Here is a 16,950-nt window from a genome sequence, read left to right as displayed (position 1 = left end):
AATAAATAAGTAATAATAAAAATAAAGCCTCCACAAATAACGCCCCCATTCTGCTCCCCCTTAACCCATTACCAGGCATCACTGGTTCCTTTGAGAAAGCCAGGGTACACAGCCCAGAGGTCAAAGTGTGGTAAGAGGGACTGGGGGAGATTTGCAATGCTCAGTAATCCAGATGTATCCTGGAGTGAGGGGGTGCCAGCAACAGAGGCCAGCAGGGAGCAGGCCTTACTCAACACTGCCTGCATCTCTCATAATTCCTTCGGTTCTGCTATTCTCTGCTCACATTTAGGAGATAGTTCAATTTGGTCACATTAATTTATTAGCAGCAGAGAATTCATTCTGAAACAGAAGAGTCAGTGACGGGGGAATAATCATGTTCTCCAAAGGGCATAACATGTTATTACATTTCATTGTGTCTCACGCACAAAAAAGTTTTCACCTAAAAAGAATCATGCTGTTGCTATTTGAGAAGAAAAATTGATTTGTATTTACCACTTAAGGTGATTTGCTGTTTCTTCGTAAGTGTCCTGTCTGACTTTCTGTTCAAAGAGAGCTTCCTTCATTTGTCTTGTTTTTGAAATCTCATCGCCTTGATCCAAAACTGAAAACAGAAGCAACAATTACATAGCAGTAATCAAATCAGAAGTATTTCTCTGGAGAAAACACACTTCCAATGGCAAACCCAGCAGTTACCTAACTGCTTCTGTTGTTCACAAACAGCCAACTGTAACAGGCAGCAGTAATGCCTATTCAGATACTACCCGGGAGATGAACTGGTTACCTTCTCTTAATTTTTTTATCTTCAATTTTCCTGGTTCTTGGTTTAAAACAGTTGCCACAGCAAATGGGTTTGATAAATCTAATGGAAACACCAAATTTTGGTATTCAATTTCCTAGGAGACCAAATTAGAAACAAAAAATTAGTTAATTTACTTTTCTCTCCTTTCCATCATGTTTGGGATAATTTTCACTTTACCTTCATCTTTTGAGGCTTTGCCTTTGCTGGTAGGCTGTGAAAATTTACACGTGCCATTGTCTTTTCTGGAGGAATGTTCACTTTCTTAGAAAGATTATTTAATCTTTCAAATTCTTCTAAGCTATGATTAAAACAGGTACTAAATTAGTATGTAATCCAATAGCGCAAGGCCCCTCTTATTATGATTTACTGTTCATTATTTATTATATTCAAACTTAAAAGAAATGTGTTTGTTTTAGAGTGGTCTACTAAGACAAACTTAAAGACACTAAGTCAGGGTTTACTTCTAGATCCAAACAGTTCCTCAATGATTTTTCTTCCTTCTATTCTTAGAGAGAGTAGCAAGTGGAAATAATGACATAATGAAAAACACTCATGATCTAGTATAATTAATTTCCAGACTATTGGTTTTCACAGCTAAATTTCTTAAAATCATATACTAATTTATCTTCTTTTTTTAAATTTTATTTTATACTGGTTTACATACAAAGTTCATATATACTGTTTTTTCACACCAGATCTTTCAAAAGTGATTATGCACTATTTATGATAAGATCTTTTATTTTTTATCCTATTTTTACTCTACATATTCAATCTTTTTGTCTTGCTTCAAAAATGTATTTATTAATTTTTAGAGGGAGGGTTTACAAATCATACTGGGTTTTCATATATTTTTCATATATTTCAGATATTTTGTTTTATAATAGTAATTGCCACTGATAAGTGTAGCTACTTAATTACAATGCTAATCAATTGTTTATTGTTTCAAGATCTTTAAAAATGATGATTTTTAGCACATTCTGACACAAGAAAGAAAAACAGAATGGAAAAAAGAAAATTTGGATTTTTGAAAAAATTTGAAAATGAGCACAATTTTTCAAAGAAGTCATACTTTAAAGCCGTGTTTGGGAAGCAGGTCCCTGTGAGGACACATTCATAAGGCTGAGAATTGAACTGTGAAATCCAGAGCTGTACTTTCATCTGTGCAGTCCCATACTGAAATGGTGTGAACCTGATAGTTACATTCACCTTCCCATTAGCTGGAATTATTCCTGAAAAGACAAAAAAAGTTAAGAAAATATGAAATAAAAATGCATGCAATAGTCCATTATTTTTAATTTAATAGTTTAATGCTCTTCCATTATCCATATGGGTTTTGATGGCCTGTTATTTAAAAAGCAATTCCTGCTCTTAGTCTGTCTTAATTTGGAAGCTCTGTTGCAACATGTTCACTATGGATGATCCTGCCTTTATCTGAAATACCAGTGGCATAGCTTTCAGCATCACAGCAACACAGAAGCCACAACAGTATAGTAAACTGACAGATGAGTGGTAGAGGAGAAGGGTAGAAAGGATCAAGGAAAGAGAGAAAGATCCTCAATGAGATAGGCTAATACAGTGATTACCACAGTGAAGCATGACAGAGAACATGAGGATGACTCAGGGTAGGGCAAGGTTCACATCTGTTGTTCACAGGGTTGCTATGAGTTGTAGTCAAGATACTAACTCAAGTGTATCAGAGCAGACAATGCTTTACAGGGTTTTCAATGGCCCTTTTTTAAAAAAAAAAAAAACCCAACAACAACCAAAAACTAGGTTCTGCCAAGGTGACTCTTGAATGGACTTAACTCACCAATATTCCTGTTTAACAATTGAGGAAGCTAACCATACACATCACCTAAAACAACCAACAAAATATCTACACCCACTGGCATAAATCTGACTAACATCAACCCTACAGTACAGAGAAAGAATATACCATGGGGTTTCCAAGGCCATCATCTTTACAGATGCAGACTGCCACATTTTTCCTTCTTGGAATGGCTGATGAATTAAAACCAATGACCTTCCAGTTATCAGGCAAATACCAGCAGAGCTGCTTTTGTATCACTTAGGTACTTCAATATCTTGGTGACATAATACATATCAGGCTAGCTAACTGAAGAGTGGCTCAAATCTACCAGTTGCTCATCTGTAGGAAGATGAACACTCCTCTCGTAAAATTTATAGCCTCAGAAACCCAATGGAGGGTGGCTATGAGTTGGAACTGGCACTGGGCTGTTTCATTTGTTTATATGATAAAGATCTGTAGACACATATGTTGTTATTGTTGTTAAGTGCTGTTGAGTCATAGACCACTTATAGTGGCCCTATGAATGAAAGACCTGAACACTTGTATAACTTTCTTTGTTTCTCCAAGTTCATAGGGTTTCTGGAGGCAAGCTATTTTGGAGGTGGATGCCACTCCTGCTTCTAAGATTGTTTTAATCGGGGAGTTTCACCAAACACAGTTCACCATGGGTAACTATTATTGCATTTGACACATCAATGTCACAGCATTCAGCATCACAGCAAACAAGTTACCTCTGTACAGCAAATGGACAGACCAGTGCTATACCACTCAGAAGAATGTTTGACCAAAAAGAATTAAAACCAGGCCAAGGGCCTGTGGCCCTCAGGCTCAACCAAATTTAAGAACCAAGGCAAGTTTCAAACACCATGAGCTCCATAATTCCACATTCTTCCATAATCAAGCATTCTCATTGTCTTTGACCACCCAAAAATGCCCATCTGGGAGCATTCCTCTGCTTCCCCAATCTCCTCCTATTCTGATGCCACATGTTTCTTCATATAGTCTTAACTTCTTGAATGATTTGTTCAGCATATAGAATGAATACACTTGAGGAAAGGATACAGTGTTAATGCACATGTAGACACATTTATATTCTATAATATCTATGTGTGTGTATATCAGCATTCAAGTTTATTCATTGCTGTTGAGTTGAAACAAACTTTTAGCTGACCCTTGAGGCTACAAATCACATGCAAATAGATTGTCCATCTTACTCCCTCAGAGTTGCTGGTGGATTTGAATGACCAGAGAGGTGCAGCCTTTGAGTTAGTAGTACAACTCCCTTTGGATTTTCACCAGAGCTCCCTTTATCAGTATTGCTATAATTAGGTGCCGTTGAGTCAAGGACAAATCATGTGACCCTATAAACAACAGACCTGAAAATTGTCCTATCCTGTGCTAGCCTCACAATCTCTGACATATCTGCGCACAGTGCTGCAGTCACTGTGTCAATCCACCTCACTGAGGGTTTTCCTCTCTTTTCCGAACCCCTAACTATTCCAAACATGAAGCCCTTCTCCAAAGAGTAGCCTTTCCTAGCAACATACGTGAGATGAAGTTTTGTCATCTTTGCCTCAAAGGTGCACTCTGGCTGCACCTTCTCTAAGACATATCTGTTTGTTCTTTTGGCAGTCCATAGAATAGGCAATACTTTCCTAAAACACCACAATTAAAAAGTATCAATTCTTCTGTTGTCCTGTTTTCAGTTGTAGAACAAGTGATTGAAAAGATCATGGCCTAAATTAGGTGCACATTAGTCTTCAAAGCGACATCATATTTCCTAAATAATTTGGAGAGATCCCTGACAGAAGACTTTTCCAATATGTCTCCTGATTTGATTGCTAGTACCAATGGTGTTGACTGTGGATTCAAGTAAGATGAACTAATGGACAATTTCAATCTTTTCTCCATATTTCATGATAGTATTGTTGGTTCAATGATGAATATTTTAATTATTTTTATGTTCCAATGTAATCTATATTAAAGGCTGTAGTCTTTGATCTTCTGCAGCAAATGTTTCAAGTCCTCCCCACTTTTAGCTAGTAAGGTTATGTCATCTGCATAACATGAGCTACTGATGAGTCTTCCTCTAATCCTGATGCCAAATTTTTCTTCATAGAGCCCACTTTTTTTTTCTTGTTGTGTACCATCAAACTGGATCTACTGGAATTGGAGGAGCATCTGGTGGATTTGATATGTGCACCTTTGGGATTGCAGTGCAGCTTCTTGCCACTAGGCCACCAGAGCTTCCTAGAGTCAGTCCATTTTTTTTTAAATGATTTGTTCATTCAGCATTGTTGTTGTTGTGTACCATTGAGTTGGAACCAATCCATAGCAGATCCTCTGGTGGGTTTTCAGAGGCACTTCACCCATCCTTATCCCACAGAGCAGCTGGTGGAAATATCAGCATTAGTGAATTTTAAAAAATGTAATGCCTAGGGCTATAATTTTGAAATTAGTTGTTGTTATGTGTCATCGAGTTGCTTGAACTCATAGCGACCCTATGTACAACACCCCTGAACTATCTTGGGCCAAATTCATTGTATCTGATACACCTAACCTCATTACTCCAATACTGAGGCAATTGATCTTGTCCAAGGTCTTCCTTTCTAGTCCTGTCTCTCCACTCTCTCAAGCATGATGTCTCTCTCCAAGGACTGGTCTCTCCTTGCAACATGCCCGAAGTATATCAGGTGGAGCTTCAGAATCCTTTCCTCAAAGAACAGCATGATTTTACCCTCTTCAGGACAAACCTGTTTGTTCTCTTAGCAGTCCATGGTATATTCAATACTATCCTCCAGCACCATAGCTCAAAAGGCATTGATTCTTCTTCTGTCATCCTTAGTCACTGTATAGTTATCCGATGCATAGTAAGTAAATGCAAAGACTACAGCCTGGATCTGATATACCTTAGTCTCCAGACTGACATCATTGCTCTTCAGTACTCTGGAGAGGTCCCTGACAGCAGATTTTTTTTCCAATGCAATTTGTCCTTCGATTTCCTGACTGCTGGCACCAAGACTGTTGAATGGGGAGCCATGCAAGCTAAAGCTGTTACCTATCTAAATCTCTTCACCATCTATCATGATGCTGCCTACTGGCCCAGTGATGAGAATCTTTGTTTTCTTGATGTTGGACTTCAATCCATATTGAAGGCTGCAGGCCTTGACCTTCTGAAGCAAGCACTTCAGGTTCTCAGTTTCAGCAAGCAAGGCTGAGTTATCTGCATAATGCAGGTTGTTGATGAGTATTCCTCAAATCCTGATACTACATTTCTTCTCACAGTGCCAAGCCCTCCAGATGATCTGCTTTGCATATAGCTTGAAAAAAGTACTGAATAGTTACCAGGTATAAATATTAATATTACAAAGCAACAAAAAGAAGTTAGAAATGCAAGTAGAAAATGTGTCAAATAATTTTCTCCTTTCCATATTTTGCATAATTTTAGTCTTTCCTTTGGATTACAGAACAGACTAACTCCAAATTTAAACTCCAAAGTCAAAGGACTTCACTCCAAAATTCAATATACTTTGTCCCATTCTTTCTTTATATCTCAGGTGCTTGTGGGCTTAGAACTTAGTATATGCTCAATAAACATTAAAAATAAGAGTGATGAAAGGAGACAGGAGGGAGGAAAGGCATGTCAGTGCATTTAGGGCTAATTCTCTGACTTCCAATGAAGAATATTTGGTTTGTTTTCTAGATGAGATCTTCTGTACATATTCAATCTTCATACTGTGCCCTCATCAGTCCATCAAATGTATCTGAATGCTTTGTCTTTTCTACTCCCTTCTCTGGGCTTTACACTGTTTCCACCTTTGCTCAGTATGTTCAACTACAGGGGCTTTCATTTGTCCATTCAACTAATACTCACTGAGCACTCATTGCACTCATTGCCAGGGGAGCTCTACTGCCTCAGACTGGATGAAGCTGCACTGCCAGTCCAAAGGCTGTTCCTCTCTAGCACTTAGAATATACCAGCAGGTCCTTGGAAAAGAGACAAGCCATCTCTTCCCATGCAATTTACACCTTCAGCTATAGGTCAGTTCTGACTTACTGGTAATATTGTGTGCCAAGGGCTGATGGTAGTATTATTGTTATTGTTATGTGCAGTCAAGTTACTTGCAACCCATAGAGACCCTATGCAACACATCCCTAAACCCTGCTCTATCCTGTGCCAGTCTTATTGCCTCTGACAAACCTATCTCCATTACCCCAGTCACTTAATCAATCCATCTTATTGAGGGTCTTCCTCCTTTGTACTGTTCTTCCACCCTCCCAGGCATGACACTTCTCTCTAAGGACTGGTCCCTCCTTGTAACATGTCCAAATAGCATAGCAGTTAAATAACTCAGCTGTTCATCAAAAGTTCAGGAGCTCAAACTCACCACCTGCTTTGCAGGTAAGTTCCGGAAGGACTGTAACCCTAGAAACCCTACCAAAAATTCTGTCATATCCTATAAGGTTACAATGAGTAGGATACTGATTTGATGACAGTGGGTTTGGTTGAATATTGTGTGCCAAGTACTCTTTGAAGCACACAAGATAGAGCAATAAGCCACACAAACCCCAGGTCTCATGTATTTGTAGAAATAGTAGGATCAAAATCCTAAGCACAAATAAAGTCATGTCAGGAATACCATGAAAGAAAATAAGACAAGGTATGGGGAGCAAGTATCACACACTGTTATCTTAAGAGGGCCGAGGAGGCCTCTCAGGTGAGGAGACATTTGAGTAGAGACCTGGTCTCATCTTTAAATAAATCCTCAAACATCTGGTTCTTGCAGCCTTCCAGCTTTCCCACTTATTACCCCATCAGCCTGACAATCTCTTCCTCCATGGAAAAGCAGGACTTTGTTTTAGCTTACTGTGACCTCTACAGAGACACCTTACCTGACTGGCCCATCTGAAGTGGCACTGTGCCTTTTCTCCATCTTCTATCACAATCAATCAATCAATCAATCAATCAATCAATCACATCACCTTCTTTAAGTTTCTTCACTGTCCTTTTTAAGATTATTTCATTCACTATCTCCCTTCCCCTAAATTAGAATGTAAGTTTCATGAAATCAGCTGCCTATTCATTACTGTGTTCCCACAGAAAACTTTCTGATTAAATGAATGAACCTAAATTTCATCAGTCCACTGATCCCATGACATTCCAAGCCAAATATGGGACATGCACTTCTCTAAGCCCATCATCCCCACAGTATTCATGTGTTTCCCTTTATTGTGTAAGACCACTTTTATAAAAATAAGACAGTATGTGTGTGGAGTGTCTGGAAGCACAGGGAAAGGATGGACAAATAAGTAACATTGTATTGGATTAGGCGAAAGAAAAGTCACTACGAAAATAGATGGACAGAAATTATAGGTAATACAATTAACAATCTGGAATAGGACATGCTTTATGGATTGAAGGAGGGGAAAAGGAGGATAAATCTGCACAAATGAATGAGTTAAAAACAAATTTCTTTGTAAACTCTTCAAATCACAATTTAAATTAAAAAAAAAAAGTCTGCATGTCTTCAAACTAGCCTGCTTGAGCCTTAAGCAGACCTCAGACCCCACCACTCTTATATTCTCAAAACTCTCAAAACTATAGGGCTTCTCCACTATATCAGCTTCCTAACAGCAGAAGCAAACAATTTTAAATTACTTCTATGAAGGGCCCTTGGGAGTCCCTGGTTGATGCATATGGTTAACATGCTTGACTGCTAATGAAAAGGTTGAGGATTTAAGTTCACCCACAGGTGCCTGGGGGAAAAGTCCTCAAGACTTAAAGTATATTCAATAGCTTGAACACTTCTTTGTCCAGAAAATGTACCTGTTTGTTCTGGAATTCAGTTGGGGCTCTAGGCCATGAACATTCTATTGCTCTAGCTTATTAAGTTGAAAAAATAAAAACTAGGTCTAGAGCAAGGACTAATGCTTTGCTTGATGTGGCTGATTTATTTTTAAGTGCTCCAAATCCAGACCTAATAGTAAAGCATATTGTGGAGAGTTAACCTAGGCAACCAGATACACAACTTTTATACTAACAAGGATACTAGCTCTGTGTAGGGTGCAGCTGATTATCCAGTGTTAACTGCTAAAAGGTGTGCCAAACAGGCATAGCTCACTACCTTACCAAAATGAACAGTGGCAAAAGGAGGGTGAAAATGTGTATTCTAAAACTGAGAAAGGTAGCCCAAAAATTACTACTTCATTACACAAAAAAACCCACCCTTCTATTGTTTCCATCCAACTAAATTTGGCTTATATCCCAGAATATTTCCCTTTGAAGAAGCAGAGATAATGATAACTCATACATCAGGGAGAATCGTGGGACAGATTACAATAACATATGTGCATAAATATGACTACTCATTAAAAGAAGATGGAAAACTAAAAGTAGATTTTTTTAAAGAATAAAGACTATATATATGTAATCAAGGCTAGGATACAATATTACTTACTGGTAATCATACTTTCCTTGATAATTATACTATTTTTCAATGTTAGTGTCTTTATAATATGAATGTTATTGATAAATTAAGGCTTATTTTTTCATTTAACATTTAGTATATTTATTACTTTTGATCTCTCCTTTCTCTCTGTCCCACAAAAACCAAAAGGAGCTTAAAAAAAACAGTAAAACAATGCAGATACAACAAACAAGTCATTAGAGGTTCTAGGAAAACAAGAAACCACAATTGAAAATACGAGGACCAATGTTTCGGATGATGTCAACAGGTGGAAGGGAAACAGAAAAAAGTTGAAGAAATGAAACACAAAACCAGTGAAATACAAGACAGAAGTGTCACAATGGATCTGCTATAACAAAAAACAGAATTTAAAAAGAAGGGAAAAGAAGAAAACCTAAGAATAATGTGGTATGTCATCAAGAGAAATAACATGCAAAATATCGGAATCCCAGAACAGGGAGAAGCAAGTAAAGGAACTGAAAAAGTTGTTGAAGAATTATCAGGAAAAAACTTCTCAGGCATGATGAAGAAGGAGAAAATATATATTCAAGATGCTGGGTGAACACCATATAGAAAAGACCCCCCCCAAAAAAACAAAACAAAACACAAACAAACCACTAAAGCATATTTGCCAGAAAATTTTTGTCAAATTTGCCAGAAAAAAGATGAGAAGAGAATTTTGAAAGCAATGATGGAGAAACAAAGAGTAACCTATAAGGGAGAGCAAATAAGATTAAATGCTGATTTCTCAGCAGAAGCCATGTGAGAAAGAAGACAATGGAATGACATATATCAAACATTCAAAGAACACAACTGTCAACCAAGAATTCTATACCCAGGAAAATAGCTCTTCAAATATGAAGGATAGATAAAAATATTCTCAGAAAAACAGAACCTAAGGGAGTTTGTAATAACAAGACCAGAGTTGCAGAAAACACTGGGAGGTGTCCTCTTTACAGAGGTGCCATAGAAAGCAGGGTTAACCAAAGTAGCCAGCAACACAACCAAAATGAACTCAATAAAATGACCTCAAAGAAACCTTGCCTCTCAAAAAACACACTGAGTGTAAATGGTTTAAATGTACCACTGAAGAGAAAAAGAGTAGCAGATTGGATTTTAAAAAAATCCATCAATATGCTGTCTACAAGAAACACACCTGAAAAATGAAGATAAAGACAGACTAAAAATAAAAGGGTGGGAAAAACCATACCACGCAAATAGCAAGAGTAGCAATAGCCATCTCTGATAAAATAGATTAAAATAGATTTCAATGCAAAAACAAAGGACAAGACACTACAAAATGTCTAAAGGGTCAATAGAACAAGTGGACATAACAATAATAAATATCTATTCATCAAATGAAAGACTTGCAAAATATATAAAACAAACATTTAGCAAAACTGAAAAAAGAAATAGACAATATCACTATAGTAGTTGGACACTCCAGTCCACCACTCTCAAGAAAAGACAGAACTACCAGAAAGAAACTCAACAAAGATGCTGAAGAATTAAACCACACAACAAACCTACTTGATCTCATAGATATATATAGGCTAATGCATCCAACTAATAAAAGCAGAGTATACCTTCTTCTCCAATATGCATGGAATGTTCTCCAGAATAGATCTCCTTTTAGGTCACAAGGAAATCAATAAATTAAAAAACAGAAATAATACAAAGCATCTTCTTAGACCGCAATGTTACAAAATTTGAAATTAATAACAAGAAGATAAAGGGGAAAAAAACCCATACAACTGAAAGCTGAACAACACCTTGTTTGAACATGAGTGGGTATTAGAAGAAATAAAAAATAAAATTAAAAAGTTTCTTGAAACAAATGGCAATGAAGACACAACTTACTAAGACCTCTGGGACACAACCAAAAGAATGAGAAGAGCAATAAACAAACACATCAAAGGCAGGGGGAAAATGACCATTGATTCTCTAACACATCTCAAACAAATTGAAAAATAACAGCAAGAAAACCCAAAACCTTTTAAGAAAACTGAAATTATAAAAACAAGAGCAGAAATAAATGAAATAGAAAACAGAAAAACAATCGAAACTATCACAAAAACCAGGAGCTGGTTCTTTGAAAGAGAAAAAACACTCAACAAAATAGGATTAGAGGGGACCTTCCTGAATATAATAAGAACTATACACACAAACCCAAGAGCCAACATTATTCTCAATGAAGAGAGACTAAAGGCATTCCCTTTGAGAACAGGAACTAGACAAGGATGCCCACTATCACCTCTTCCTTTAAACTTTGTATTGGAAATCTTTGCAATAGCAGTAAGACAAGAGGAGGAAATAAGGGGTATCCAAATTGGCAAAAAGGAGGTAAAATTATCTCTATATGCAGATGGTATGATAGTATACTTAGAAAACTCTAAAGACTCAACAAGAAAACTACTGGGCATAGTTGACCAATGCAGCAAATTGGCAGGATACAAGACCACAATACAAAAATCAACTGGATTTCTCTATAGTGACAAAGAGAACATAGAACTGGAGCTAAGAAAAACAATACCCATCACAATTGCTAATCACAAGATTAAATACTTGGAAGTAAATCTAACTAGAAACACAGGACCTATTCAAAGATAATTACAAAACATTAGTACTAGAAACAAATAGAGACCTGGAGAAATGGACAAATATACCATGTTCTTGGATAGGAAGACTCAATATTGTGAAAATGACAATCCTACCAAAGGCAATCAAAATGGTCAATGCAATCCCAATACAAATACCAATTTCATTCTTCAGTGAGATGGAAAAAGGTAATTTCCAATTTCATTTTGAATGTAAACAGACCAGGAATGAACAAAGCACTTCACCAAAGACATGGCAAACACATGAATAATTTTTCCAAATCTCTAGCTCTAAGAAAGATGCAAATCAAAACTACTTAGGAGATACCATCTCACCCCAGGAACAATAGCAAAATTCAACAGAGCAGCAAACATCAAATGCTGGCGAGGTTGTGGATAAACTGGAACCCTTATTCACTGTTGGTGGGAGTGTAAAATGGTGAAACCACTATGGAAGGCAGTATGGTGCTTCCTCAAAACGTTGGAAATAGAAATATCATCTGACCCAGCAATTCCACTATTGGGAACTTACCCTAAAGAAACCATAACTACCACTCAAGAAGATATATGCACACCTATGTTTATTGTGACTTTGTTTACAATAGTAAAAGGTTGGGTAGGGAGAAAAGTGCAACAATGAATGACTGGAAACCTAAGTCTCTATAAACTTTCATTAAAAATATATTTTTTTAAAAAAGATAAAAAAGGTAGGAGGCATCTCACTCTCTGATTTCAAATCCTACTACACCACTGTGAAGACAGCATGATACTGGTACGGTGACCAATACATAGGTCAATGGAATAGATGTGAGAACTCAGAAATCAGCCCATTTACCTATGGTCAACTGATTTTTGACAAGGAGATGAAATCAGTTAAGTGGGAAAACAATAGCCTTTTTAACAAATGATGTTGGCAAAACTGGAAAACTATATGCAGAAAACTCAAGCAAGACCCAAACCTCACACCATACATAAAACCCAACTCAAAGTGAATCAAGGACCTAGGACTAAAATCAAGAACTATAAACTTCATCAGTGAAAAGCTTGGAAGAACTCTAGAAACCCTGTTCTACAACATTAACAGTCTTCCAAGCATCCTGAAAAACCTACAACCGAGAGGATAAAATAGATGAACAGGACTTTCTAAGAATCAAATCCCTATGCACATCAACAAACTTCTCCAATAGGGTAAAAAGTAAAGCCACAGACTGTGAAAGTATATTTAATAATGAAATGTCTGATAAGGGACTTATATATAGAATTTACAAAATCAATCACTACAACAAAGTCAAGGTAAACAACCCAGTTGCAAAATGGGCACAGGATATGAACAGACACTTCACCAAAGAAGACATTCAGATGGCAAAAAACACATGAAGAAATGATCAAAATCCATAGCTCTATTAGAGATGGAAATCAAAGTAACTATGAGATATCATCTCACAACAGTTGTTGTTGTTGATTGCCTTCAAGTTGAGAATGACTCATAGCAATCCTATGAACAAAGGTCTGAAGCACCTCTACAACTATCAACATTTATCAAAGTTCATCGAATTTCTGGAGGCATATTTAGGAAGTGGATGCCACTCTCTCTCCAGCACTGTCCATCCACCCTTCAGAGCATGATATCTTTCTCCAAGGACCAATCTCTTTTGTCCATGTGCCCATAGTAAGTGAGGCAGAGCTTCAAAATCCTAGCCTCCAAGGAGAAACATGTTTTCACCCTCTCCAAGACAGACCAAGTTGTTTTCCTGGTAACCCATGGTATGTTCAAGACTCTTCTCCAGCACCATAACTCTAAGTTTTTTATTATAATTTTGCCAGTCTTAGTTATTTCCCAACTTTCTGAAGCATAACAGGTAATGGAGAAGACTATGACCTGGATTAGGTGAACCATTGTATCTAGACTGACATCCCTCCCCCTCAGTTTGCTTTTCTCTTTGGAAAAAAAATTCTTTCATTGTTATACAGTACCCCCCACCCCAGACCATTTTACTATGCAGCTCTTATTCTGGGCCCTTGTCATACCAATAATAATCATATATTTCTTTTATACAGTTATTTCCCTCATCTGTTTCAATGCTGTGTATATTATTTATCCCATCTTGTAGTTTCTCCCCAACACCCATGTCAGTCCTGTTTTATAGCAGTGGCATTATGTATTTGTCTTTTTGTGACTGAGATATTTCACTCAGCATAATATCCTCCCAGGTCACCCATTTTGTATAATATTTCACAAGTTCTTTGTTTTACAGTGCTGCATAATATTCCAATGTGTGAATATATCATAGCTCCTCTATCTATTCATTTGTTGATGGGCACTTGGGTTGTTTCCAACACTTTGCTATTGTAAACAAAGCAGCAATAAACATTGGTGTGCACATATCTGCTTAGGTGGCAGTTATGGCTTCTTTACGTTTTATTCCGAGTAGCAGAACTGCTGAGTCAAATGGTATTTCTAACTTTTTGAGGAAGCACCATACTGCCTTCTATAGTGGTTGCACCATTTTACACTCCCACCAACAGTGAATAAGGGTTCCATTTTCTCCACAACCTTGCCAGCACTGGATGTTTGCTGCTCTGTTGAATTTTGCTATTGTTCCTGGGGTGAGATGTTATCTCCTAAGTAGTTTTGATTTGCATCTCTCTTAAAGATAGGAGTTTTGAATACTTCCTGTGTTTGTTGGCCATCTGAATGTCTTCTTTGGTGAAGTATCTGTTCATATCCTGTGCCCATTTTTCAACTGGGTTGTTTACCTTTATCTTGTTGTGGCACTTGAGTATTCTATAAACTCCCTTACAAGCTATGTCATTGCCAAATATTTTTTCTCAGTCTTTGGCTTCCTTTTTTACCCTGTTGGAGAAGTTTTTGGATATGTATAGGGATTTGATTCTTTGAAGGTCCTATTCATCTATTTTATCCTCTCCTGGTTGTAGGTTTTTCAGAACGCTTGGAAGACTGTTGATTATATGGATTAGTTCTTCCAGGGTTCTTCCAGTTCTTGTTTTCCTCTTAAGTCCTTGATCCACTTTGAGTTGATTTTTGTGTATGGGGTGAGGTGTGGGTCTTGCTTGAGTTTTTTGCAGGTGGTTTTCCAATTTTGCCAATACCATTTGTTATAAAGGCTGTCATTTCCCCACTTAACTGATTTTATCTCTTTGTTAAAAATCAGTTGACCACTGGTTCTTGTTGTTGTTAAGTGCCGTCGAGTTGTAGGCTACTCATAGTGACCCAGGAATGAAAGTCCTGGACACCTGTATAACTTTTGTCCTTTCCCCAGGTTAATAGGGTTTCCAGAGGCAAGCTATTACAGAAGTAGATGTCACTCCTGCTTCCAAGCTCATTTTAATCGGGGAGCTCCACCAAACACTGTGCACCATGGATAACCATTCTTGCGTATGACTCATCAGTATCACAGTGTTTGGCTTCACAGCAACCACGAGTTACCTCTGTACAGCAAGTAGACATGCCAGGGTTACATGACCTAGAAGAATGTTTCACCAAAAACAATTAAAGGCAGGCCTGAGGGCTGCGGAGTTTAGTCACTCACCTTTGGCTTGGGACCATGACTTTCATGGTCTCTCGCGCTCTCTCTCTCTTTCTCCCTCCCTCCCTTTCTCCTGTTGTTGTTTTTGTTGTTAACTGCCATTGTGTTGTAGGCACCTATATAACTTTCGTCCTTTCTCCAGGTTTATAGGGTTTCCAGAGGCAAGCTATTATGGAAGTGGATGCCATTCCTGCTTCCAAGCTTGTATAAATCGGGGAGCTCCACCACTGGTAGATTGGCTAATTTATGGATTCTCAATTTTATTCCACTGGTCTATGTGTCTGTCATTGGTCCAGTATCATGCTGTCTTGACCACCATGGCAGTATAGTAGGATTTGAAACCATGGAGTGAAAGGCCTCATACCTTGTTTCTCTTTTTAAGGAGTGCTTTGCTTAATCCAAAACATTCCAAATGAAACTGGGGACTGCCTTTCCCACATCATTGAAGAATGGTATTGGTATTTGTATTGGGATTGCACCGAACATATCTTTGGAGGATTGTAATTTTCATAATATTGAGCCTTCCTATCCATGAGCAAGGTATGGTCTTCCATTTGTCCAAGTCTCTTCTTGTTTCTTGTAGTAATGTTTTGTCATTTTCTTTAAATTTCTTCCAGTTGGGCCAACTATTTCCAGTTGTTTTCTTGCTGATTTAGGGTTTTATAAGTATTCTATCATATCATCTGCATATAGAGATAATTTTACCTCCTCTTTGCCAATTTGGGAACCTTCCTTCTCTTGTCTTATTCCTATAGATAAGACATATAACACAATTTTGAATAGTTCCTGTTCTCAAAGGGAATTATTTTAACCACTCTCCATTGGTTTCCCTATACATGTTTTACTAGTTATCATTCTATTTTTACAATAATGATCTTAGGCAGTATTTGTCCTTATGAGACTGAGTTAGTTAATTCATCATAATGCTTTTCAGTCTCTCCCAAGTTATGTTGTAATTTTTTAAATAGTTGCTCCTGGGTGCTGTATAGTATTCCAGTGTGTGAATGTAACACAAATTCTCAATCTATTTGGTTGTGGTTGGACATCTGGGCTGTTTTCATGTTCTTGTGATGGTGAATAATACTGCTATGAACATTGGTGTACAAATCTCACCCCAGTAGCAGTGGCAAAGTTCAGCAGGGAAGTAAGCAATACATTTGGAAAGGATGTGGCTAGGTGGGAACTCTCATACACTATTAGCAAGGTTGTGTCATCTGTATACCACTAGTTGTTGATGAAACTTCCTCTGATCTTGATGCTATATTCCTCAGCGAACAGACTGAATAGATAGGGAGAAAGCATACAAACATGATACATAATTTTCCTTATTTTAAACCATATATTGCTCCTTTGTTCTGTTTGGACAACAACTTCTGGGTCTATGTTGAGGTTTTGCATTAGCACAACTGTTGTTTGTTGTTCTGTGCCATCGAGTTGTTTGCAACTCATAGCGACCATATGTACAACAGCCCTTAAACCCTGCTCTATCCTGTGCCAATTGCACTGCCTCTGACACACCCATTCCGATTACCCCAGTCACTGAATCAATCTCCCTCATAGAGGGTCTTCCCCTCCGGGGCTGAACCTCCAGCCTACCAAGCATGATGTCCCTCTCTAAAGATGTGTCTCTCCTCACAACATGTCCAAAGTATGTCAGACGAAGCCCCAGAATCCTTGCCTCCAAGGGGCAGCCTGGTTTAACCCTCTCTAGGATGAATCTGTTTGTTTT

The 16,950-nt window shown here is 37.7% G+C and overlaps 1 protein-coding gene across 1 annotated transcript in view; it reads right to left on the bottom strand.

Moving 5' to 3' along the window:
• The window catches only part of LOC102866468 (primary ciliary dyskinesia protein 1-like), a 274,244-nt gene that overhangs the window by 183,751 nt on the left and 73,543 nt on the right, over positions 1-16,950 (bottom strand). Inside the window, exons 7-10 of the mRNA XM_006902504.1 lie at positions 1,869-2,028; positions 977-1,097; positions 782-893; positions 493-601 (exon numbers count right to left, since the gene is read on the bottom strand). Coding sequence (XP_006902566.1) covers positions 493-601; positions 782-893; positions 977-1,097; positions 1,869-2,028 — 502 coding nt within the window. The remainder of the gene's footprint in view (positions 1-492; positions 602-781; positions 894-976; positions 1,098-1,868; positions 2,029-16,950) is intronic.

The sequence above is a fragment of the Elephantulus edwardii genome, unplaced genomic scaffold (genome assembly GCF_000299155.1).
Source record: "Elephantulus edwardii isolate Elephantulus edwardi_28Jun2011 unplaced genomic scaffold, EleEdw1.0 scaffold00419, whole genome shotgun sequence".
Lineage (NCBI taxonomy): Eukaryota > Metazoa > Chordata > Mammalia > Macroscelidea > Macroscelididae > Elephantulus > Elephantulus edwardii.
The sequence above is the reverse complement of the archived record's forward strand: the minus strand, read 5'-3'. Positions and strand labels throughout refer to the sequence as shown.